We start from the raw sequence: 24,218 nt of genomic DNA on the forward strand, positions 1-24,218 counted from the left end.
AGCCCTTTCCAAGCGGTTTACAGAGTCAGCATATCGCCCCCAACAATCTGGGTCCTCAGTTTGGAAGGCTAAAAATCTGAGTCAACCTTGAGCCAGTCAGAATCGAACCCCTGGCAGTGGGCAGAGTTTTGCCTATGATACTGCATCCTAACCACTGCACAAGAAACCTTCCAAATTTGATATAGCAAGTGGCAGTTGTTTCTTAACTGCTCTTGTTCCATTAAGGTAATTTTGACATAATGGAAGAATTCATTAGAATGCAGTTGCATTCATCTTTTGAAAATCAGTGAAATTCACCTTCTTCATTTTTTACTTAATGCTGTTCTTATCTTTGGAGGAAATAGTGATTCATGATTTCCAGTATGATGCAAATCATAGAGGGTGAAATACCAGTGGAAAGAAATTAAAGGGACAAAATCAGAGAAAAGAAATCTTGTTTAAAACTATATCACTTGCTACAATATCTCTCCATATCATTCTTTTCTTGCAAACATATGGTGCCACTTGTTTTTCAGGCTTCTCTTTTTCTCTCTCCTTCCCCCACTTCTTATGTCTTCCTTGGTCTTTCCCTTCCATTCAGACATCTATTCTTGCTTCACGTATTTGCTTTGCAATTTTAGCCTCATTGACCAAACTACTTCAGGATACTTCTTTCTCGTTGGCCACTCATTTTTGTTTGCAGTCCACATTCATTTATCACCCATACATTCAATATCCACTTCTCTCATCACCCACTTCTTAAGTAAACCACTTACCCTTCATTCAGCTTCCTTTTATGTTTCTCCTGACATACTTAACATTCACTTCTATATAATTAAGGCTGCAGAAGTACACTCTTATACCCAACAATATTGGCTTTTTGATAAACTTTTATTCCTCACAATAGATCACAGGCTATATATATTTTTACCACTATTTGAGCTCTTAAATTTTCTTCATTCGTGTTCACTTCTTATTTAACATTCTACCAAGGTACACAAATTCATTTACATGCTGTATATATTTTTTGCCAGTTTTATATTTAGCTCCCAATCATCCACTCCATTTTTCCTGTCAAACATAATCTCCTTGATCTTCTGTATTTTATATTGTGATTCTTCTATTTTCCGAGGTGGTGGTAGGCAAGGAGGTTTCCTTCAATCAGCTTCCCGGCCATGGCAAGATCATGTGACAGTTTGGGGGTGCAGTATCAAAGGTTTGCTGATGATACCCAATTATACATCACTACTCCTGGATGTCCCCTTCATGGATTACTGCCTGGCCGTGGCGAAGGGGCTTGCGTAATTCAATGAAGCTATGAGCTATGCCGTGCAGGGCCACCCAAGACGGACAGGTCATAGCAGAGAGTTCTGACAAAACGTGATCCACTGGAGAAGGAAATGGCAACCCACTCCAGTATCTTTGCCACGAAAACCCTATGGACAGTACCAAAAGGCAAAACGATATGACGCTGGAAGATGAGCCCTTCAGGTCGGAAGGAGTCCAATATGCTACTGGGGAAGAGCAGAGGGCTAGTACTAGTAGCGCCAGAAAGAATGAAGCGACTGGGCCAAAGCCGAAACGACGCTCAGCTGTGGATGTATCTGGTGCTGAAAGGAAAGTCCGATGCTGTAAAGATTTTTTTCTCCATAGGAACCTGGAATGTAAGATCCATGAATCAAGGCAAGCTGGACGTGGTCAGACAAGAGATGACAAGACTGAACATCGACATCTTAGGAATCAGCGAACTAAAATGGACAGGAGTGGGTGAATTTAATTCAGATGACCATCAGGTATACTACTGCGGGCAAGAATCCCTCAGAAGAAATGGAGTAGCCTTCATAGTCAATAAAAGAGTAGGAAAAGCAATACTGGGATACAATCCCCAAAATTACAGAATGATCTCAGTTCAAATCCAAGGCAAACCATTCAATATCACAATAGTTCTAGTCTGTGCCCCAACCACCAGTGCTGAAGAGGATGAAATTGACCGGTTCTATGAAGCCCTACAGCACCTTATAGAACTAACACCAAAAAATGAGGTGGTCACTGACCTGGCTACAGGACCTATCTTCTCATTATTGTACAGATAGACTGCTACCATAATGTGCTTTACATGGGGCTACCTTTGATATAATCTGATCCAGAATACAGTATTCTGTGGGTCAACTGGTACCCAAAGCTGTGAGCTTCTAGCATCCATACTGCAGACTTTGCATTAGATGTTGACTCAGTTCTGATTACAATTTAAAGTGTTGTTTTTAGTCTATAAACCCTTTTGTTGTGCAGTACCTGCAGGATTGTGTTCTCCAACTTGTATCAGCCCAAATTACTAGATCACGGAGAAAGAATCTCCTCATGGTCTCACACATTCAAGAACAGAGGAGGGCAAAGCGAGTAGGTACTAATGCTCTGTGGCAGCATTGGTATTGTAAAATGGACTCCTTATCATCTTCAAGGAAAAACAAAGTTCAGTTGTCTTTTGAAAAAAACATCTTTGGGTTTTCCAGAGAAAAGCGTTCCAATGATGCTTAGCCTAGTTCCTTTTCCCTTTTCTATTTTTGTTATTTTTAACAAAAGGGTTATTAATTTGGTTGTTAATTACTTGAAGTACCGTATATACTTGAGTATAAGCCGACTCGAGTATAAGCCGAGACCCCCAATTTCACCCCCCAAAACTGGAAAAAGTTATTGACTCGAGTATAAGCCGATCCGCCGTTCTGCAAGCCTGAATACACAGGAATACCCTGTGTGGCCGCGGCTCGTCGGCAGGTCTCCGTTCCTCCTGCCGACCTTTGGGGAGGTTTGGGCGCCTCCCCAAACCTCCCCAAACGTCGGCAGGTCTCCGTTCCTCCTGCCGACCTTTGGGGAGGTTTGGGCGCCTCCCCAAACCTCCCCAAACCTCGGCAGGTCTCCGTTCCTCCTGCCGACCTTTGGGGAGGTTTGGGCGCCTCCCCAAACCTCCCCAAACCTCGGCAAGTCTCCGTTCCTCCTGCCGACCTTTGGGGAGGTTTGGGCGCCTCCCCAAACCTCGGCAGGTCTCCGTTCCTCCGCGCAGACCTGCCGACCTTTGGGGAGGTTTGGGCGCCTCCCCAAACGTCCCCAAACCTCGGCAGGTCTCCGTTCCTGTTTGGGGAGGTTTGGGCGCCTCCCCAAACCTCCCCAAACCTCGGCAGGTCTCCGTTCCTCCGCGCAGACCTGCCGACGTTTGGGGAGGTTTGGGCGCCTCCCCAAACCTCCCCAAACCTCGGCAGGTCTCCGTTCCTGTTTGGGGAGGTTTGGGCGCCTCCCCAAACCTCCCCAAACCTCGGCAGGTCTCCGTTCCTCCGCGCAGACCTGCCGACCTTTGGGGAGGTTTGGGCGCCTCCCCAAACGTCCCCAAACCTCGGCAGGTCTCCGTTCCTGTTTGGGGAGGTTTGGGCGCCTCCCCAAACCTCCCCAAACCTCGGCAGGTCTCCGTTCCTCCGCGCAGACCTGCCGACCTTTGGGGAGGTTTGGGCGCCTCCCCAAACCTCCCCAAACCTCGGCAGGTCTCCGTTCCTGTTTGGGGAGGTTTGGGCGCCTCCCCAAACCTCCCCAAACCTCGGCAGGTCTCCGTTCCTCCGCGCAGACCTGCCGACCTTTGGGGAGGTTTGGGCGCCTCCCCAAACGTCCCCAAACCTCGGCAGGTCTCCGTTCCTGTTTGGGGAGGTTTGGGCGCCTCCCCAAACCTCCCCAAACCTCGGCAGGTCTCCGTTCCTCCGCGCAGACCTGCCGACCTTTGGGGAGGTTTGGGCGCCTCCCCAAACGTCCCCAAACCTCGGCAGGTCTCCGTTCCTGTTTGGGGAGGTTTGGGCGCCTCCCCAAACCTCCCCAAACCTCGGCAGGTCTCCGTTCCTCCGCGCAGACCTGCCGACCTTTGGGGAGGTTTGGGCGCCTCCCCAAACCTCCCCAAACCTCGGCAGGTCTCCGTTCCTGTTTGGGGAGGTTTGGGCGCCTCCCCAAACCTCCCCAAACCTCGGCAGGTCTCCGTTCCTCCGCGCAGACCTGCCGACGTTTGGGGAGGTTTGGGGAGGCGCCCAAACCTCCCCAAAGGTCGGCAGGTCTGCGCGGAGGAACGGAGACCTGCCGAGGTTTGGGGAGGTTTGGGGAGGCGCCCAAACCTCCCCAAACAGGAACGGAGACCTGCCGAGGTTTGGGGAGGTTTGGGGAGGCGCCCAAACCTCCCCAAAGGTCGGCAGGTCTGCGCGGAGGAACGGAGACCTGCCGAGGTTTGGGGACGTTTGGGGAGGCGCCCAAACCTCCCCAAACAGGAACGGAGACCTGCCGAGGTTTGGGGAGGTTTGGGGAGGCGCCCAAACCTCCCCAAAGGTCGGCAGGTCTGCGCGGAGGAACGGAGACCTGCCGAGGTTTGGGGAGGTTTGGGGAGGCGCCCAAACCTCCCCAAACAGGAACGGAGACCTGCCGAGGTTTGGGGACGTTTGGGGAGGCGCCCAAACCTCCCCAAAGGTCGGCAGGTCTGCGCGGAGGAACGGAGACCTGCCGAGGTTTGGGGAGGCGCCCAAACCTCCCCAAACAGGAACGGAGACCTGCCGAGGTTTGGGGAGGCGCCCAAACCTCCCCAAAGGTCGGCAGGTCTGCGCGGAGGAACGGAGACCTGCCGAGGTTTGGGGAGGTTTGGGGAGGCGCCCAAACCTCCCCAAACAGGAACGGAGACCTGCCGAGGTTTGGGGACGTTTGGGGAGGCGCCCAAACCTCCCCAAAGGTCGGCAGGTCTGCGCGGAGGAACGGAGACCTGCCGAGGTTTGGGGAGGTTTGGGGAGGCGCCCAAACCTCCCCAAACAGGAACGGAGACCTGCCGAGGTTTGGGGAGGCGCCCAAACCTCCCCAAAGGTCGGCAGGAGGAACGGAGACCTGCCGAGGTTTGGGGAGGCGCCCAAACCTCCCCAAAGGTCGGCAGGAGGAACGGAGACCTGGGGAGGTTTGGGGAGGCGCCCAAACCTCCCCAAAGGTCGGCAGGAGGAACGGAGACCTGCCGAGGTTTGGGGAGGCGCCCAAACCTCCCCAAAGGTCGGCAGGAGGAACGGAGACCTGCCGAGGTTTGGGGAGGCGCCCAAACCTCCCCAAAGGTCGGCAGGAGGAACGGAGACCTGCCGAGGTTTGGGGAGGCGCCCAAACCTCCCCAAAGGTCGGCAGGAGGAACGGAGACCTGCCGAGGTTTGGGGAGGTTTGGGGAGGCGCCCAAACCTCCCCAAAGGTCGGCAGGAGGAACGGAGACCTGCCGACGTTTGGGGAGGTTTGGGGAGGCGCCCAAACCTCCCCAAACGTCGGCAGGTCTGCGCGGAGGAACGGAGACCTGCCGAGGTTTGGGGAGGCGCCCAAACCTCCCCAAACGTCGGCAAGTCTCCGTTCCTCCGCGCCCTGCCTGCCTGCTTCTTTCCGCTGCGGAAAGAAGCAGGCAGGCAAGGCGCGGAGTTTGGGGAGGTGCGCGCGCACCTCCCCAAACCTCCCCAAACTTCGGCAGGTCTCGGACGGCGGTGGCTTGGGAGAGGTGCGGGCGATCCCGGAAGCACCAAAGCCTCGGCCGCGCACAAGTCCTCGGTAAGTTTTTTTTGTTGACTGGAGTATAAGCCGAAGTGGAATTTTTCAGCCCAAAAAGTGGGCTGAAAAATTCGGCTTATACTCAAGTATATACGGTAGATTATTTTTATTGTTTTTATTAAACAGTAGGTATTTCAGTTGTTTGCATATATGCAATATCCCCAAGGAGCAGCCTAGAGTTGGTTATAAGATGGACTGCGATGATGATGATGATGATGATGATGATGATGATGATGATGATGATGATGATATAATCCATTCAGTTGTGTCCTACTTTTGGTGATTCCATGGGCCAGGTCTTTCCACATCTTCCAATCTTGCATTACTTCTTGGAGTTTTTCTATGATCTGGCTGGTGTCAGCTTTGATGGTGGGGGTTGGGCTGGGGGCCTACAGGGCCCCGGAGCGGGGTGTGGGATTGCCTATTCCCACGGCGGTAGGGAATGGCCGCAGGTGTATGAACAGACGGCCGTATCAATATCCGGGAGTGCGTCCCCGCTGTCTCCAAGTGGTGATGCGCTCCGACCCTCTGATTTCAGCCCGTGGTACCGGGAGCGAGGATGAGCAGCCACCTGAGCTCAGGCTTGTGTATTTCAATGCCAGGTCCGTAATGAATAAAGCACCTCTCATTCGGGAGCTGATTGAGGAGGAGCATGCAGACCTGGCTTGCATTACGGAGACCTGGTTGGGCCCAGAGGGCGGTGTCCCCCTGGTTGATCTTTGCCCATCAGGCTTCTGGGTGCTGCACCAGCCTCGGGCCCAGGGTAGGGGTGGTGGAGTGGCAGTAGTTGCGAGGGAGACCTTATGTCCGCGGGAGGCCACCATGGTCCAGATAGTCGGGTGTGAGTCCCTCCTCCTGAGATGTGGCCCTAGAGCTCAGTTGGGCTTGCTGCTGGTGTACGTTTCGCCTAGTCGCGTAGCAGCAACCCTGCCTGAGCTTCTCGATATCCTCTCAGGGTTGGTGTTTGAGTTCCCCAAACTTATGGTTTTGGGTGACTTCAACCTACCATCCCTGGGGGGATCATCTGAGTTAGCTCGGGAGTTCATGGCTTCCATGACGGCCATGGACCTGATGCAGGTTATTCAGGGCCCAACTCATGGGGCGGGTCACACGCTCAATATGGTTTTTCTATCTGGACGGTGGTTAGATGATCTCGGGGGGGTTCCCCAACTATTATACCCCTGTCATGGACCGATCATCATCTCCTGCGGTTGGTCTTCCGTTTTGCCACTCCCTGCCGTGGGGTTGCTGAGCCAATAAGATGGTTCCGTCCTAGGCGCCTGATGGACCCTGAGCGGTTCCAGACGGCGCTTGGGCCCCCACCTACCTCCTTTGCTCACAGCTCGGTCGATGCCCTAGTGGAAGCCTGGGAAAGGGCAGCCACAGAGGCACTCGACCAAGTTGTACCCATGCGGCCCTTGACCCGGCGCAGATCCCAATGGGCTCCATGGTTCTCCATGGAGCTCCAGGAGATGAAGCGTCGGAGACGGGGCCTAGAGAGCTGTTGGAGATCCAGCCGATCCGAATCCGACCGGTTACGACTAAGGTTGTTTACGAGAACTTATCTCGCGGCGATGAGGGCGGCAAGGTCTAACCACTTTGCCACCCTCATCGCGTCCGCAGATAATCGCCCGGCCGCCCTTTTTAGAGTAACTCACTCTCTCCTTAATCAGGAGGTGAGGAAGGAACCCTTGCAGGGTCGAGCCGAGGAGTTTAGTCGATTTCTGTCGGACAAAATCGCTCGGATCCGGACCGGTCTGGACTCCGACTGGGCAGAGTCTGACAATGAGGATACGGGCAGCCTTGTCGATGTAATCTGGGAAGAGTTCGACCCTGTGACTCCTGAAGACGTGGACAAGATCATGGGGAAGCTGAGCTCCACCACGTGTTTGTTGGACCCGTGTCCCTCCTGGCTGACTTATGCGGCCCGGGATGGGACACGAGGCTGGCTCCAGGCAGTGATTACTGCCTCTTTAAGTGAGGGTAGCTTTCCCGCCGCCTTGAAGGAGGCGGTGGTGAGACCCCTCCTCAAGAAGCCTGCCTTGGACCCAGCAATATTGAACAACTTTCGTCTGGTCTCCAACCTTCGCTTTCTGGCGAAGGTTGTTGAGAGCGTGGTGGCGCAACAGCTCCCTTTGTTCTTGGATGAAGCTGATTATCTAGACCTGTACCAATCGGGTTTCAGGCCCGGGTACAGCACGGAGACGGCATTGGTCGCGCTGGTGAATGATCTCTGGCGGGCTCGGGACAGGGGCTACTCCTCTGTCCTAGTCCTTTTAGACCTTTCAGCGGCTTTTGATACCATCGACCATGGTATCCTGCTGCGACGTCTCAGGGGGTTAGGAGTGGGAGGCACAGTTCTCCAGTGGTTCTCCTCCTACCTTCTGGGACGCTCGCAGTTGGTGTTGGCAGGGGGGCAGAGATCGACCTTGAGACCTCTCATTTGTGGAGTTCCTCAGGGATCGGTTCTCTCGCCTCTCTTGTTCAACATCTATATGAAGCCGCTGAGTGAGATCATTCGTGGTTTTGGAGTTGGGTATCATCAATATGCTGATGATACCCAGCTTTTTATTTCGACCCCAAACCACCCCAGTGATGCCCTCGACGTGATGTCCCGCTGCCTGGAGGCGGTCCAGGTCTGGATGGGGAGGAACAGGCTTCGACTCAACCCTGACAAGACTGAGTGGCTGTTCGTGCCGGCATCCCGGGAAATTCCGATTATTCCATCTTTGGCCACGGGGGGTGAGCTATTACCCCCCGTAGATAGGGCGCACAACTTGGGGGTCCTTCTAGATTCACAGCTCTCTTTAGAAGAGCATATTGTCCAGTGTGCTCCCACAGAGAGGGCCTCCTCAGGGTGCCTCCGATCAAAGAATGCCGATTGGTGGCCCCCAGGGGGAGAGCGTTCTCTGTGGGCGCGCCAGACCTATGGAACCGCTTGCCGGTTGAGCTCCGGACGGCCCCCGACCTCCGCTCCTTCCAGCGCGACTTAAAAACATATCTATTCGAGCAGTTCTGACCTGGTCTGATGGGTTAGGGTTGGGGTTTTAATATGTTTTAATACTGTTTTAAACTGGGCTAAATATTTAATCATTTTTAACTTTTGTATTCCGCTTTTTTATATTTATTGCCCTGTACACCGCCCTGAGTCCTTCGGGAGAAGGGCGGTATAAAAATATAATTAAATAAATAAAATGGTGTCCATCCACCGTATGGGCTGCTATAGAAATGTTTTAAATAAAATAAATGTAGGGCTACAGAGAACTGCAAGGTTGAAGTGGGATGTAAATGAAATAAATAAATGTTGAGATCCATATTGTTTCAGAGTGCCATCAAAAATTCACTGTAAATCAGAGGTCTCCGACCTTTTTGGTTTGTCGGCCTGAAAAGAGAGGCAAGAACTGCTATGTGTGTGTGTGCAAATGGGTCACGCACGTACGTGTGCAAAAATGACTTTGTGCATACACACCAATGGGCTGTGCACAAGCACATGCAAACGGCTGCACGCATGTGCACGTGCAAACGGCTGCATAGGCACATGTGCTGCAAATGGGATGGTGCTAGCACTGGCGGGATGCTATGGGCGGCATGAGTGCCGGTGGGACGCTATGGGGCGGGGCAGCTCTAAGCACCGGCGGTATGCTCGGGGCGGCACTAGTGCTGGTGGGGCACTCAGGCAGGGCAGCGCTAGCACTGGCTGGATGTTCAGGGTGTCACTAGTGCCAGTGGGATGCTCTGGGGCAGGGTGATGCTAGCACCGGCGGGATGCTCTGGGCGGCTCTAGTGCCAGTGTGACGCCCTGAGGTGGGGCAGCACTAGCACCGCTGGGATGCTCGGGGGCAGGGTGGTGCTAGCACTGGCAGGATGCTTGGGGCAGTGCTAGTGCCAGCAGGATGCTTGGGGTGGGATGGTGCTAGCGCCGGAAGGATGCGGGGCGGCATTCCTTCATGCGTCCCGGTGGCCACGTGGCTGCAGCCTTGATAGTGGGCTACGGCCCACAGGTTGGGGACTTCTGCTATAACTGATTTGGTTCTTAGGCAGCAACATAACATTATCTGCAAAAAAAAAAGGATACACATATTCATGTCCCAACTGTCCCAATTACCACAAGCATTCCTTGTACATTTAACCACTAAGGGAACTAACAGTTCTTCGCTTTGCTTCCTTGACATTGTTGAATCATTTGCTAAGCATACCATTGATTCTCACGCTTTATTTTTTATATGCCACACTTATTACACTGAACAGTCTGACCTTCAACTCCATATTGGTGCAAAGATTTTGTACGTCAGGCGTATCCAATTTATTCTGCAGCTGCTCTAAATTAGCAAACAAATTGTAAGATTATTTTATCACTTTCATATAATTCTCCATTATTTCCTGAAGAGTAAAATCTGGTCTGCACATCTCCTTCCCAGCATAGAATTGCACCACTTCACAAATTTTATTCACTGTAACCTCTGTGATCTTACAATCAAAAAATCTGCCAAAAGCTTTCCCGAGTACATTTCACACACTAACCCCCTACTCCCTCATCTCCCTCATCTTTTGTACTTTTTTTAAGGGAACAGTAGTGGCATTCTTTCCATCCTCAGGCATGAATATAGTCTTCCCAAGCGTTAAATAAGTTGCACAACCATTTCATAAACAAAGCAAATCTATAATCACACCTTTATATAAATATTTTTTTTCTAGTTACAGCTTCAACACTGGCCAGCCTTAGTATTTTCCAACATTCTTAACAGTGTTTATGATTTTTTCATTTTTTTTCTAGAACAAAAGTGTTTAAAGTATTTGTTTCAATTTCACCCTTCAAACTGTCCCTGTCGTTCCCATAATATCTTTAAAGTATAGTACTTAGTCCTGCATTTCTTCACTTAGATTTCATCACAAATCATTTTACCACATTTATTCTTAACTACAATCTGGAAATTCTTTAGCCCTTCATGCCCACTTCCAAAACAATCCTTTATTTCTATAAAAGTGGGCTCTACATTCTTCCTACTTCTTTTAATTTTAACCATTCTTTGCTTTCCTTAACTTCATTACTATATGCAGATTATGTTCTCAATCTTTTCCTAGCAATCCCTCTGTTATAAAGCTTTTTCTCAACTGTTGTCTCTTTTAAATCATTTCAGCCAACAACTTTTTCATATTTCCCATTAGCATAAAATTGTGCATACTTTTGTGGCCCTTTGCAAGTTAAACTTTTCGCCCTGTCTAGTTTCAACATCTTTTCATTCTTTCATTTGGGAAATTTAATATGTCTCTTACTATGTTTTGGAACAGGATTCATATTTACTTTGCCTGGTCGTCTTCAAATGGGCCTATTGACACTGATCTCTCCTGCAGCTTTTATAAGGGAAGAAAAGAACAGAATTTAGTTGTCCATTTGTAGCATTCCATGCTAGCAATATAGACAACACCTGTCAGTTTCACGGATTTTGCAGTGTGGCCCAATGCAACCACATGGTTAGAGTTTGGGCTAAATGCTTTTTCAAAGCTTATTTGGAATTGATATGGTTGAACTTTTTTTTAACATGATAATTAAGTTTCAGGAGGTCATTTTTTCTCTCAGTTAAAGTTGGAGTTTGAAATCAGGCAGCACACAATGACTGTGGCACAAGAATGTGAGATTCTTTTTTTAAGAAATCAAAGTTGAGGTAACATTAAAATAAAAGCATTTTGTGTTAATGTTAGAAGGGGAGCCATTATTTTTTACTTGTTCAGTTGGAAATAGTATGAACCAAGAACAATCCGTTTATGTGTTCTAGTACCTCTCTTGACAATTGCAGTAGAATACTTTGTATTTTCAGTCAATGGATACCGATTAATCATGTTGCTATTTACCAAATTGTGTGAAGTTAGGTCAAACCAGTAATAATTAAGCTGGCTTTTAGCTGGCATTTAGGGCTGACTATTCAAAGCGATTAAGGATAAATACACCACTGAGATGAACTCTGTTACTTGTAACCGCATCCCTGTAGAATTTTCAGGCAGTGTTCCAAGGATTTTTGTCCTTCTCATCACCTGCGTTTTTCAAAAAATCTAGTCTATTGAACAAGTCCATAATTTGGAGCCCATCCAAATATTAAGTAGTTCGAAAGCACGTAAAAATGCAAGTAGAAAAATAGGGACCAGTCCGGTGGGAAGGTAACAGCGTTCCGTGCGCCTTTGGTGTCTAGTCATGCCGGCCACATGACCACGGAGATGTCCTCGGACAAGCGCTGGCTCTTCGGCTTTGAAACGGAGATGAGCACCGGCCCCTAGAGTCGGAAACGACTAGCACGCATGTGCGGGGGGAATCTTACCCATCCTACTCAAAGTTAGCTAAGTGCTACTACCTGCTGAGACATCCCACAACTTTAAATAAAGCAAAACTGCCCATTGTAGGTAAAATATACTCTTACAATGTTGATCTGCCTATTCTAATATTCCTCTGAAATTCCTTGCTTTTCTAGCGTATTTTACTTTTGCCATATGGTGTGGAACTATTTTACATATTATTATAAGCACATCACTACGTTAATGGTACATATTCCATAGGGTCATATTTCTCAAATATTCTGCTTTCTTCTAAGAAGCAGGAGGAATTTTCTAAAAGATGTTGATAATGAAACTGGAAATCACAGTTCTCATCAAGTCTGCCACTTAGCCATGATCCATCAAACTAAGAGCATATCTATGACCACATTCAACTTTTAGAATTCCTGCTGCTCTTCCTATAATTGTGAAATATTTCCCTTATTTGATCCTGCTTCTGCTGTGGTTTTTCTTTCCTCTTTTTCTTCTTCTAAGTCGGGGGTCTTCAAACTCGGCCCTTTTATGACTCATGGACTTCAACTCCCAGAATTCCTCAGCCAGCAGGCCTGGCTGAGAAATTCTGGGAGTTGAAGTCCATGAGTCATAAAAGGGCCGAGTTTGAAGACCTCTGTTCTAAGTTCTCACTAAAGTATGAAGACCTTTTTATCAAGACAACACTAGCAGTAAACCACTCCACACCCATTTGAACCACCTATCTGGCCTCTCTTAACTTCTAACACTTCCTTCTCTACTACCACCTCTTCTGAGTCCCCCACTCTGCCTTTCTTCTGCTGTATACTTGATATTAGCCTTTCAATAGAGCCCAATTGGTGTACCTTTCTAATCATAGTAGTGGGCTGAAGACAGTCATTTCAGAGAGATGCTTGTTTACTCAGATAATTCTAGCCAAGGGGAGCATCAGAATGACACAACAACTTTATGTAGCTAATTTTATATCACATCAGCAACCCATGCCTTATTGGGTCATCCTTTCAGAGATATTTCCTTACCTTAACAGAGAAACAGAATGTCCACAGGCAGATTGGTATTGTGTAATTTAGCATCTTGCCTTCAGTCTTAGCAGCCATATCAACCACATGTTGCTGGAATAGATATCCTTCTCTTAGAAGGCTATTAAACTCATTCTCATGGTTCATTATTTGATAGGCACAGTAATGCATTGCCATTACTTTCTTGTTCATCATTTGGAGCTGATGATGCCTGTCCAAAGAAAGAAAAGTATGTATTGAAAACTGATGTAGGAGCGATGAACTTTGAAATTATTTGCAAACCATCTCCTCATTCTTTCAGCATAATGTGCCATGATGTTGGTTCAGTTTCGGTGTTATAATGACAGCAACTTAGTCCATTTGTGCATTAAATTTGCTCTCGTGTTCAAATGCTGGCCTTCAGTTAGGATTAATGGTGATAGAGGTTTTTGACATGTCTTCAGCTTGTTCTTTTGCAAGGTTTCGTTGTTGTAGTAGTTACTCCATTAAATCAACAATGCATGTTGAATTCTATCATTGTGATGTATACCACGCTGAATTCTATGCTGTCTTGAGAATCCATGAAGTAAATTTGAATAAATTTGACCTGCAGGTTGAACTCTGGTGTTAAGTGTCTGATGTAATGATGGATTTGCTTTTGAATAATGGTAGAAGGATTCCATCTGTTCCTCATTGGAAGGACTTCTTTAGCATCAAAGGATTTCATTTGAAAGAGACACTTCTACAGGTAGTCCTCGACTTATGACCACAATTGAGCCCAACATTTCTGTTGCTAATTGAGACAGTTAATAAGTGACTTTTGTCCCATTTTATGACCTTGCCACAGTTGTTAAGTGAATCACTGCAGTTAAGTTAGTAAATCAGATGATAAATGAATCTGGCTTCCCCACTGACTTTGCTTGTCAGAAGGCCGCAAAAGGTGATCACATGACCTGGGACACTGCAACCGTCATAAATATGAGTCAGTTGCCAAGCATCTGTGGCCATGGAGATGCTGCAATAGTCATAAGTCTGAAAAATGGTCATGAGTCATTTTTTTCACTGCCGTTGTAACTAAAGGGTCATTGAACTGTTATAAGTCGAGGACCTGTGTTGTCTGATGTTTTTCCTGAACTAATTTGCAGTAGGTTCATCATTGCTATATATAAGTTGAGGAGTTCATTAGATAGGTTGCAATTTGCCTACCCTACTTTTCTCTTCATACAGCAGAATTTGGTAGTTTTTCTAGGGAATAGGGATGCACAACAGTGAAGGCAAACTTTGCCCATGATACCAACATCACCAGAAATATTAACATCTTACAAATCATGAATTTTGCCTTGATCTTTCTCTGTTGAGGTTTTGTTGTTGAAAATGGCTATGGTCATGTTGAGGAACTTGTGTAGTAATTAGTGTTTTTCCCTTTCTCCTTCATCTCTTCATCTCTCCTCTTCCTTACCACATCCCAATAATGTTTGATGTCATCACATGATCATGATAACGCCTCTCTCTTTCCACATGGCATGATTATGCTGACAATATTTTGTCTTATTTTTACTTACTTATTTACTTTACCACAATGATGTGTGTTGCTGTTCTCACCTCAGAATACCAGCTGGCTTCTCCATTGAGTTGTAGGAAGCTGACAAAGACAGTTTAAAAATAGGACCACGTGACATCCAGACAGCTAGGGACAGGATTGTTTTACTTGACTTCTAGCAGCCCAAAAGGGGGGCAATCTACACTCAATTTCAGAGTAGGAAACTGAAAAAAATGAAACAGGTTAGGCAAGAAATAAGGTGTAGTGGCTAATGTATTTGACTGACACTAGAGAAATCAAGCTTCGATTCCCATCTGCAGCCACAACCCTGACTGGTTGTTATGAAAAACCATAGGAGGATAGAGCAATATGTCTGTGCCTTGAGTTCCTAAACATGTGCCAGAGAAGGGGCACATAAAGCAACTAAATTATCAAGGCCTTTCTTCATTACCTTAAAGTTGTTGCTTCTATAAGAGCTAATGATGAGTCAATTCTTTGCTGCTGGGTGGGGGAGGGAATGGAGAATTGCGAGATTGGCTGGGAAACTATCATGAAATGTTCAAAATGTAGATCATGTGACTGCAACAGCAGCCCAGCCAGCCTGGAGTAGCTATAACTTTTCCAAATGTCATTTCCTCTAGTGTATGGGTTCCAGATGTGGGACTCATATGTACATTAGCCAATCTGAGTTGCCTTGGTTCAAAAACTGTTGCCCTAGGATGCCTCCTCTTCACCCAATATAAAAGTCAAGGCAATGGGAATTTTAGTAGTATATTTTAGAGCAAATAAATCTCATTTAGAGTGAGGATAGTGCTTGAGCAGGGGTTGGACTAGAAGACCTCCAAGTTCCCTTCAACTATTATTCTGTATTCTTTAGTGCTCCTTGAACAAGTGTGCTTTCTTTTAAAGTAATCACTGAGATTTATCAAAAGAGGAAGATGGCTTTCTTTGTTAATAAATATTGACAGGAATTGTGCTTAGTTTTGCTCACCATTGTTGCATAAACCATTCGTGCACATAAAGATGAGGAAATAATAAAATTACTAAATAAAAGCAGATGTTGTGGGTATTTTACATTTCATTTGTTTTAACTGGATATATTTAAGTAATTGCTGTCCTTATTTAGATAAATTAGTGGGGGGACTTTGAATTCCAAGATATATTTATGACTACGGATAACTAGAAAAACCTTTGAACAGATTGTGCCTTGTCATGAATTCCTAATGCCTGTCATTTCAATTTACAATGACTATAGAATCATTTTAGTTATCTCAGTTCTGTTGAGAATCATGAAGGATATCCTGCTTCCCTTAAGCTCATGGATTCAATTGTTATGGAGGCAAATCCCTTTCTTCATTCAGCCTCCTCCTCCTTTCCCTCATCCCATTATAAAAAGCAGTAATAAATTCTGCACCAGGTGGCAGCCAGCTGGCCAGAGAGAGAAGGCTAATACACACCACAATTTCAAGCAGCAATCGGACTGCAGAAGAGTAACTCATGAATCATCTCTTGGCTATCACTGGTATAGCAAAGGTAAAATAGTACTGAGTTCTAAGAAGGCAAACTTTTATAACTTGAACTTTCCTATTGGCCTGCTTGCTCCAGAATAACATTTCTCAAGAGCCGGTTGAATAAGGAACAACAAGTCAAGTTCCAAATGTAACCCCCACCAGCATAGCCATTGCTATGAATTCTGGGAGCTGAAGCTCCCACTTCTGCAAGTTGCTGTGGTTGACGAAGGCTGTGATATCCTGTCCTCACTTTGACACCCCTGGCAGTTTTTGGATGTGTGAGAAGGATGTATGTTTAGATCTGTTTGCACACCCAAGTAATTTACTATTACTTAAACTGAGTAAACTCACATTTTTCCGCAAGTAGGTCCTTATTTAAATAATTACTGTCCAAGGAAGTCCCTCAAAACCTGGCAATGTCAACATGGAAATGTCCCAGGGAACCAGTGACTATGTAAGATCATTGTGGTTGTTATTCACTCTTCCTATGCCTTCTGGTTGTTATATTTAATGACTTTTATATTTTTAAATGATTGTCTTTTTTATATATTTATTGCTTTACTCAATTACTGTATGTCCCCTGGAGTCACATTTTGTGAGATGGGCAGCTATATGAACTTGATAAACAAACAAACTACACTGTTGTTAAGTTGAACGCTTCTGAGTCTTTAGCCCTGGTAGAACAGGGCTGAGCCCTTCCTAGCCCTTAGAAAAAAGAGGAAGGCACACAGTAGCAACTGACCTAGTTGCAGTGTGTGTTTAGAAGTTTGGGCTCTGCTTTTCAGTAAACATTTTCAAAGTCTGTAGACCCAAAATATACAACCTAATAGCCTTCCACACTCTGGTACCATTGCTTGTGTTGCATGGGGATGATGGCAGTTGCAGTGCAACATATTTGGTGGGTGCAAGGCTGAGCATTAGAAAATACAGTATAGAAGACAGAAGTCCCTCCCCCAGGCATTAATGAAAGAAAGGTAAAGGTGAGAAATTGTGGCTTTCTTAAATCACATCTGTACGCCTATGTCAGTGTATTCAATTCTTTTTACCTATAATACCAGATACTTCAAGGAAAAGTATTGCAATATATGTTAGAACTAATTGGTTGCTATCATTGCTCTTAATAGACTGCTTCCATAAATTGATTGCTAAAAAAACCTATTAGCTCTGCTAATGATTTCACAGTTTAAAAAAATCTTGGTTAGAGGAGACAAAAAGATAACTTAAAGCCATAATATGTATAATAGCTAGCCTATTTTGTTCTATTCAAAGTCCAGGCAGTTTGTTTTCCATATTGTTTTTCTCAGCATGAAATGTTTTTGTTTTTTTTGTTTTTAAAAAAGATTTTCTTCCTGGATCAAAAAAAATCAAACCCATGTTAAAAAGAAAAGTTTCTGCGCCTTATCTCCTATGCTTCTCAATCTCTTATTTTTCATGTCATATATTAGTGAATGGGAGTCTTTTTCAGTGTGCCACTCTCAAAGAGACAATATTATTCAATATTATTCAGCTTGCTTAAGTTTTCATGAGGGTAAAGATATTTCTAGGATAGGTGTGGGAATTTTGTGTGTGTGTGGGGGGGTCTTAGGTCTATGTGTGTGGGCGTAGTCAGGATTAACTACATAAAAGAATTAGAAATGGATAGGAAAGGGGGATTGAAGCAGATGAACTCTTTTTAGTTGACATATTTTTCCTCCCCCCCCCCGCCCCTCCCCAACTCATCAGATTTAACAATGGCAAAATACTTCACTTGCACCAATCTTGACTTACCATTCAAGACTTATTATTGATTAGGACTTGCCTTCAGTTATAAAAAAAGCCTTCTGCCTTAACTGTTTAATTAGGAGGTTAGGACAATACTAGATACAAAGTTTCCACAATGAAAATGAGATATTAAACATTTGTTTTCTGGTTTATATTTTCCATGATAGAAACATTATTGTAACATTGCAGTCTAGCCTTCCCCTGCCTATCCCAAAAGAGCTTTTGAATTTAATCTGTTTTTTCTCTTATCCTCTCAAGAGTCCACTGGAACATGTATATTGTCCTTGAAGGCCAGATTTATTAGAAAGCAAATGTTTTGTTTTTCCTCTTCGACTCTTCTAGCAAATGTGTCATCCAGCAACACAAGAAATTTTATTTCTAGCTATGAAAGAACACAGAACTTTTAAAAAAGTGGCAGAGGAATTAAACTTAGTTGTTAATGGCCAGGTTCACTCCCAGTCTGGACACTATATTCCATGTAACCTAATGGTCATTTCATACATGGCAATATTTATGGGGAGTGAACTACTATAAACATAGCATAATTTACGGTTGACTTGAGCACTTTGAAATAACATTCTGCATCCGTGATCACTTTTTTTTTAGTTTGTTTGGGATTATATTATAAAAATATCCCCCATCTCTTCTCATCAAACCAGATACATATTCTGAGAATATCTACACAAATGTAGGTATTCTTGTTAGTAGATACTAGGACCTATGAACTCAGTAATTAAAATGTTATTTGACCATAATGCCCAAAGTAGAACCATTTCTTATTTTTGGTGTATAAAGCACAAAAGATTAATTGATGGTTGGTTGTAGAATAGTAGGTTCTGTTTGCTTATTTATTTGGAGTTAAATAAATATACATGTTTACATTTAAGAAATAAGCGACACTTTTTATAATAATAGCTTCAGCTTAAGGATCTAAAGTTCGCACCCTCTGACCTAATTCTTTAAACAGTAAAACCTTTCTGTATGCAAATGAGCTTCACGTTAGTTAAGTGTAGAGCAGACACATAGTGCTTTGGAATGGGATGCCATTATTGTTTATATCCATCCAATAAAATTAGTAGGCTGAGGAAGAGAATACCCATTCTTCTTAGTAACTTATAAAGCCCAGGACAGAAGCTAAGATTTTTATTTTGGACTATCAAGAAATTTATTTTGCTCCCTATGAGACCACAATTGTTGATTTCATTTGCTTTGCTTTGGATGATCTAGCTTTATCTCACCAGAGCCATTGCTGCAGCAGAAATAGGAAAACCACAAAACTCGTTGAGAGTGTACTCCACTATTTATATATTATTCTGGGACAAGAAGAGCCTTTGGTAAAATATTAAATTGGGCTCTTTCAATTAAGCTCTACTAGAATGTTCAGTCATGGAAAACAGGAGGCCTCTTGAGTTTAGAAATCTGACAATGAATTATATTATTACTAAATTGGGAAATTATTTTTATTAGATGGTATTCATGTAGTTTTCTTCTGTTCTGAATAAGGAGCTTAAGCTAGCCAATGCCTAGCAGAGATATATTTACTCAAGAGAGAAAAAACATTTGCAGGCCTGATTGTGTAACAGCTCATTTATTCTTGTGATATATTTGCAATAGTTGAGTTCTAAAGGATGTCAGTATAATTCTGAGAATATGTACTCATCTCTATGCATAGATGCACAAATGCCTACAGATATTTTCAGTTGGATCCACTTGTTAGTCCACCAGTAAGTTCTCTGCTCATTAAATAAGCATATACAAATGACAGGAAGATATCTGCCCATTACAAAGAGAAATAAAAATGACGCCTTAATCCTTCTGCTCAATTACAGAAGATAGATTCAGAAACTCCAGGTTTTTTCTCTACAGCCGGACTACTCAGTTATATGTTATGTGAACAAAGTAACATGCCTTCTGTCATTCAGGTAGCTATGATTGTCCAAAATATCATTACACATATTTGGATCAAATGTATTTGGATCAAATTTACACATACTCAAGTAATATAGCTAAGCCACATACACACAAAAAAAACCACACATCCATATACTGTATGCCTCAAGCTATTTTCTTTTTACATAAGCCACCCTGTGCAAAGCATAGCAGCACTAATAAGAAAACAAAACTAATGATACAGTATAAGAAACGCAAAAAGAAAATATAGCTAAATCTGGTTTACATTCTACAATATACCACTCTGTAACTTTTTGTCCTTCTAAATCATCTTTGTTTCTACCACGTTGACTCGGGTTATTGCCTTTTGACCTTTAAGGTTCTGTTTTTCTTTTTGACAGACTTGTAACTTCATCCAGCCATGACTTTCTTGGTCTTACCCCTCCACTGAATTTATATGACCAAACCACTTCTATTTATTTCTTGCACTGGTCACACATATTTGTTGCAAATCTGTATTCATGTAGCACCTATTCTTGAATCTATCCCTTTTTTCATGATGTCAATAAGTAACTTATGCATGTAGGATATGACAATTGTATGTTGGCTAGTGAGTTAATTTCAAAATTAGAAATTCTGGCTTGCATAGAATGCACACACGTGCATGGTATAAAACTAGGCTTAGATTGTATTTGTGGCATACTGGCTCAAATGTACTAATTATTGTGTTTCTATTGCTAGCAGGAAATCTGCATACTGTATATCTACAATTATGGTTGGCAAATTGGTCTTCTCTTTTCCTACCCTACTAAAAAATCATTATGTGAAAGCCCCATTTATTTCTTATATTTAAAGTTATAAAAATCTGATCAAAATGGTTCCTATCAGTTTATTATTATTATAAAACTGTACAGTAGTTGAGTCGTGGTGCAGAATCACTGAACATTTACTTTCATTGCAGCCACACTTTATACTTCCTGCATTTTGCTGGGCGTCTTCTTGAACAGCAGCGTTCCTATATTCTTTGAACTTTTTGTGGAAACGGTCTATCCTGTTCCTGAAGGGATTACCTGTGGTGTGGTCACCTTCCTAAATAACATGTTCATGGGAGTTCTGTTATTTTTCTTTAGTTTCTACCATAAAGGTAAGAAGTGTTTTGAATGCTTGCTCTTATAAATTTGCCAGTGAGACATCTTTCATTCAGAGTTTCCTTCACCAAGGTAGACTGCATACACCTCTTCTATTACTAATGCTAATGATGTTGAAACCAGGCCCTCTAAGTGTTTGTCTAAACTATCTGTCAATCACCTTAATTGTATTAAAGTTTATGGCTATGCTTTCTTTTTTTAATCTTTATTTTTATTGCTACGTTCTCCCTGAGTGGGTTTCTTTAATAAAATCAATAATACAATTATGAACCATTCATTACAATATCTAATTGTCTCTGGTAGCAATGGTTTGTTACATATTTCCTCTTTAACACGGAGGACTTCAAGACAATATACTGCGTTTTATATTTAGCCTGTGGATACAGGATTGATGTAAACCGTAATACTGGAAGGATTTTTAGATCTAAAGATGTGTGGAGTGAATAAGAGAAATAGAGAATCAAGTGGGTGTTCCTTCACTTCTCATTGAAAAACAAAATCTGGGCTCTGATTTGCGATTTTGTTTTTTCTGCCGAGACATAATTTTGTACACTTAATTTTCTTTTATGTGTTTCAAATATGATAGCTAATAGAAAAACCTTTCAGAAGTCACTAATGACATGGTTTCTCCCAATGCCTGTTGTTGATGAGACCGGCTCCTTTTGGTAAAAGTACTCATTTTGTGCCTGTTGATTTTCACCTGAAGATAGCCTTGAGGCTAAAAGCACTTCTCCATCCCCTCCAAAAGTATTGTGGACCGTGGTGGGATTCGAATATGTGAACAACCGGTTCTCTATGTGGATGCCGCTTCCGGAAGTCCATTCTGGGCCTGGGCAACAAAAAATTAGCTACCGGTTCTGCCGAAGTGGTGCGAACCGGCTGAATCCCACCACTGATTGTGGAGTCTAGATTGTGAGCCTGTTTTTAGAATTACTGCTTTATTGAAATGAAGTACAATGTTACACAAATAACTAAACTATTTTTTTTTCTTCCACTAGAATTTTCCTGGTTTAACTGGTGCCTCCCCGGTTCCTGCTTACTAAGCCTTCTACTCATCTTATGCTTCAGGGAATCCTATGATAGACTTTATCTGGATGTAGTTGTCTCTGTATGAAAACCTAAAGTTAAAGAAGATGGAAAATAATACTGGATTTGACCTGTTTTCTTGAAAAACACATAGACTAAAGGTTACAGTACAAATTCAAAAAATCACCAGGATTTTTTGGTTGAATTTACAAACAAAATGGGTTATTTTTAATTCCTAATACGGTATTTTATCATTTAGATTATTATGATGAGCCTTGCCTTTGAATGGAATTAGAATTTTTTTAAAAAAAAATACCTATTCAGAAGAATGTGTGCTAGAAGAAATATGAACTGTGATATTTTATTTAATAAGCTGTCTAACGGCAAATATGTGTGCCAATTGAAAATACGTATAACAAAAGTATAATAGCAATATCATCACAGTTAGGAAGTAATGATGGAATTTGTATGGATAAAAGCTTCTTTTTAACTCTTTTTCTTTTTTAACTGGTGTTTTAGTGAGAATTCTGATAATCCCACATTTGTCTTGCTTTGTATTTTTTAGATGTTATTTCTTCATTGTGGCATGTTCATACTAGAGCTTCCGTGATGACAGATTTTCAACTTAGTTGCTAGGACTTAATAAATTGTTGCTCTCTCACTGTGAATCATCTTGTTTAAGAGGGAATTGGCATAACACTACACTAGGATTTTGGTTAAATACAAGATAAAAGCTTTAACATCTACCTAGTTTTTCTATTTGAAGCTACTTTTCTTTATTTAATCTAGGGATACCAGTCTTTTACTTTCCACTCCAAAAGACAGACAGGCACATACATAGTCACAGAGTGGGAGAAAGAGAGACTTCTTACTAAACGGTTCTTGGCAATTGGTGCTATAAATTATGTGAAATTATTTAACTGTAATTGCCTTATAGCCTTATAGCCTAATATAGACATTTAGGAGAGTGGGTAGAGAATTACAGTCATTATATAGGAAATTATTTCTGTTTTTAAGGAGTGATAATGTCTTATAAATATGGCTTGGTATTGAAGACTTTTAGATGGTTTCCCGAGAATTTTTTTGGCTTGTGTGTCCCTCCATTGGGAAGGAAGGCCAACTTCCCAAAGTCTTTCAAAGCCAGTGAAACAAAGTTTACAGTTTTTCTATTATAGGTTAGTCTTTTCCTCAAAATTGTTTACAATGAAAGGCTCTGCTTTTATTTTTTAATAACTGTTTAACAAAGAGACCTATTGGTGGTCTCAGTAGCCATAAGAATTGCAAAACAGATCAAAATATCAGAATTAGCAGCTTCTGAAATTTACCATCAGCTGGAAAATACAACGTTTTTACTGCTCCTGCACCCTGTATTAAGAGGCACAATTTTATTTCAAATGTTCTTTCATCTTCAATTGATTTTTCAAAATCTCCTATACACCAAATCTAAAACAAGTCACATATTGCTAAAGGTAGCTTGTTTTTCTCAGTGTGATTTACACAGTTGAAGCCCTTTTACTTTCCCCTTTGTTATGTTCATTGTAACACACATAAAGGGATGTACAGTATTGTGCTGCAACTGCCATCTTGATTTCTTTCATTCCCATAATGGCCATCGTGGTCATTATGATTCAGAAATAGCACTTTTCTGTTTGTCATTTTTTTCCTATACATAACTATTTCTTTAGATGAACTTTCAGGAACGTTAGTTAAGTTATTTGATGTCTTTTTATAGAATGAGGCCCCAGTACTTGATGGGCTAGAAGGAAGGCATTATTGCATGCATTAATGGCCTGGCTCTTGTGGCGCCATGGTACCCATCGAGGCTGTCAAGGGCCACAGTAAAGGATGAGCTGTGCTGGTCATATGAACTGAATCTTGGCACCTCATGGAAGATGAAAGACTTTATAATATATAATAAAAAATAATAAAAAGTAAGCTTAGTATGCTTAGTAGTTCTTAGTGTATACCCCACATTTTCGGGAAACAAGAAGGGTAAAATCAGGCTGCTGATAATAAGCTTTGTCTTCTTAAAAACCTTTTAGATGAGAGCCAGTTTGGTTTAGAGGTTAAGGCACCAGGCTAGAAACCAAGAGCTGCAAGTTCAAGTCCCGCCTTAGCCATGAAGGCCAGCTGGGTGACCTTGGACCAGTTGCTCTCTGTCAGGCCGAGTAGGGAAAATAGGAGGAGGAAGGTGTATTGGATAGCTTCACTCTCTTGAGTTATTTGTAAAAATAATAAAGGCGGGATATAGTTAAATAAAATCAATAAATAACTGAATTTCCGCATCATTGTTATACAGTAATATGGGGTTTACCTGATAAAGCAATGCCAAGAAGCCCCAGTTGTATCATGACTGTAGTAAAGCCAGATACATTAAATGTATAATAGAAATAGCCCATGTTTTATTGTTATGCTTCATTTTGCTTCTGTTCAGTTTGCTCCCTCGTATCAGATTAGAACTCATGTATTAAATATTCTCTCATCAGCATTC

General features: G+C 43.3%; 1 protein-coding gene across 1 annotated transcript in view; it reads left to right on the forward strand.

Annotated features, from left to right (window-relative positions):
- SLC49A4 (solute carrier family 49 member 4) overlaps window positions 1–22,555 on the forward strand; it is a 103,458-nt gene extending 80,903 nt beyond the window's left edge. The window contains exons 8-9 of the mRNA XM_081314767.1: window positions 20,515–20,697; window positions 21,700–22,555. Of these exons, the coding sequence (XP_081170893.1) occupies window positions 20,515–20,697; window positions 21,700–21,815 (299 nt within the window). The 3' untranslated portion in view covers window positions 21,816–22,555. The remainder of the gene's footprint in view (window positions 1–20,514; window positions 20,698–21,699) is intronic.
- The last annotated feature ends 1,663 nt before the right edge of the window (window positions 22,556–24,218 follow it).

This window comes from Vipera berus (genome assembly GCF_964194415.1).
Source record: "Vipera berus genome assembly, chromosome: 1".
Classification (NCBI taxonomy): domain Eukaryota; kingdom Metazoa; phylum Chordata; class Lepidosauria; order Squamata; family Viperidae; genus Vipera; species Vipera berus.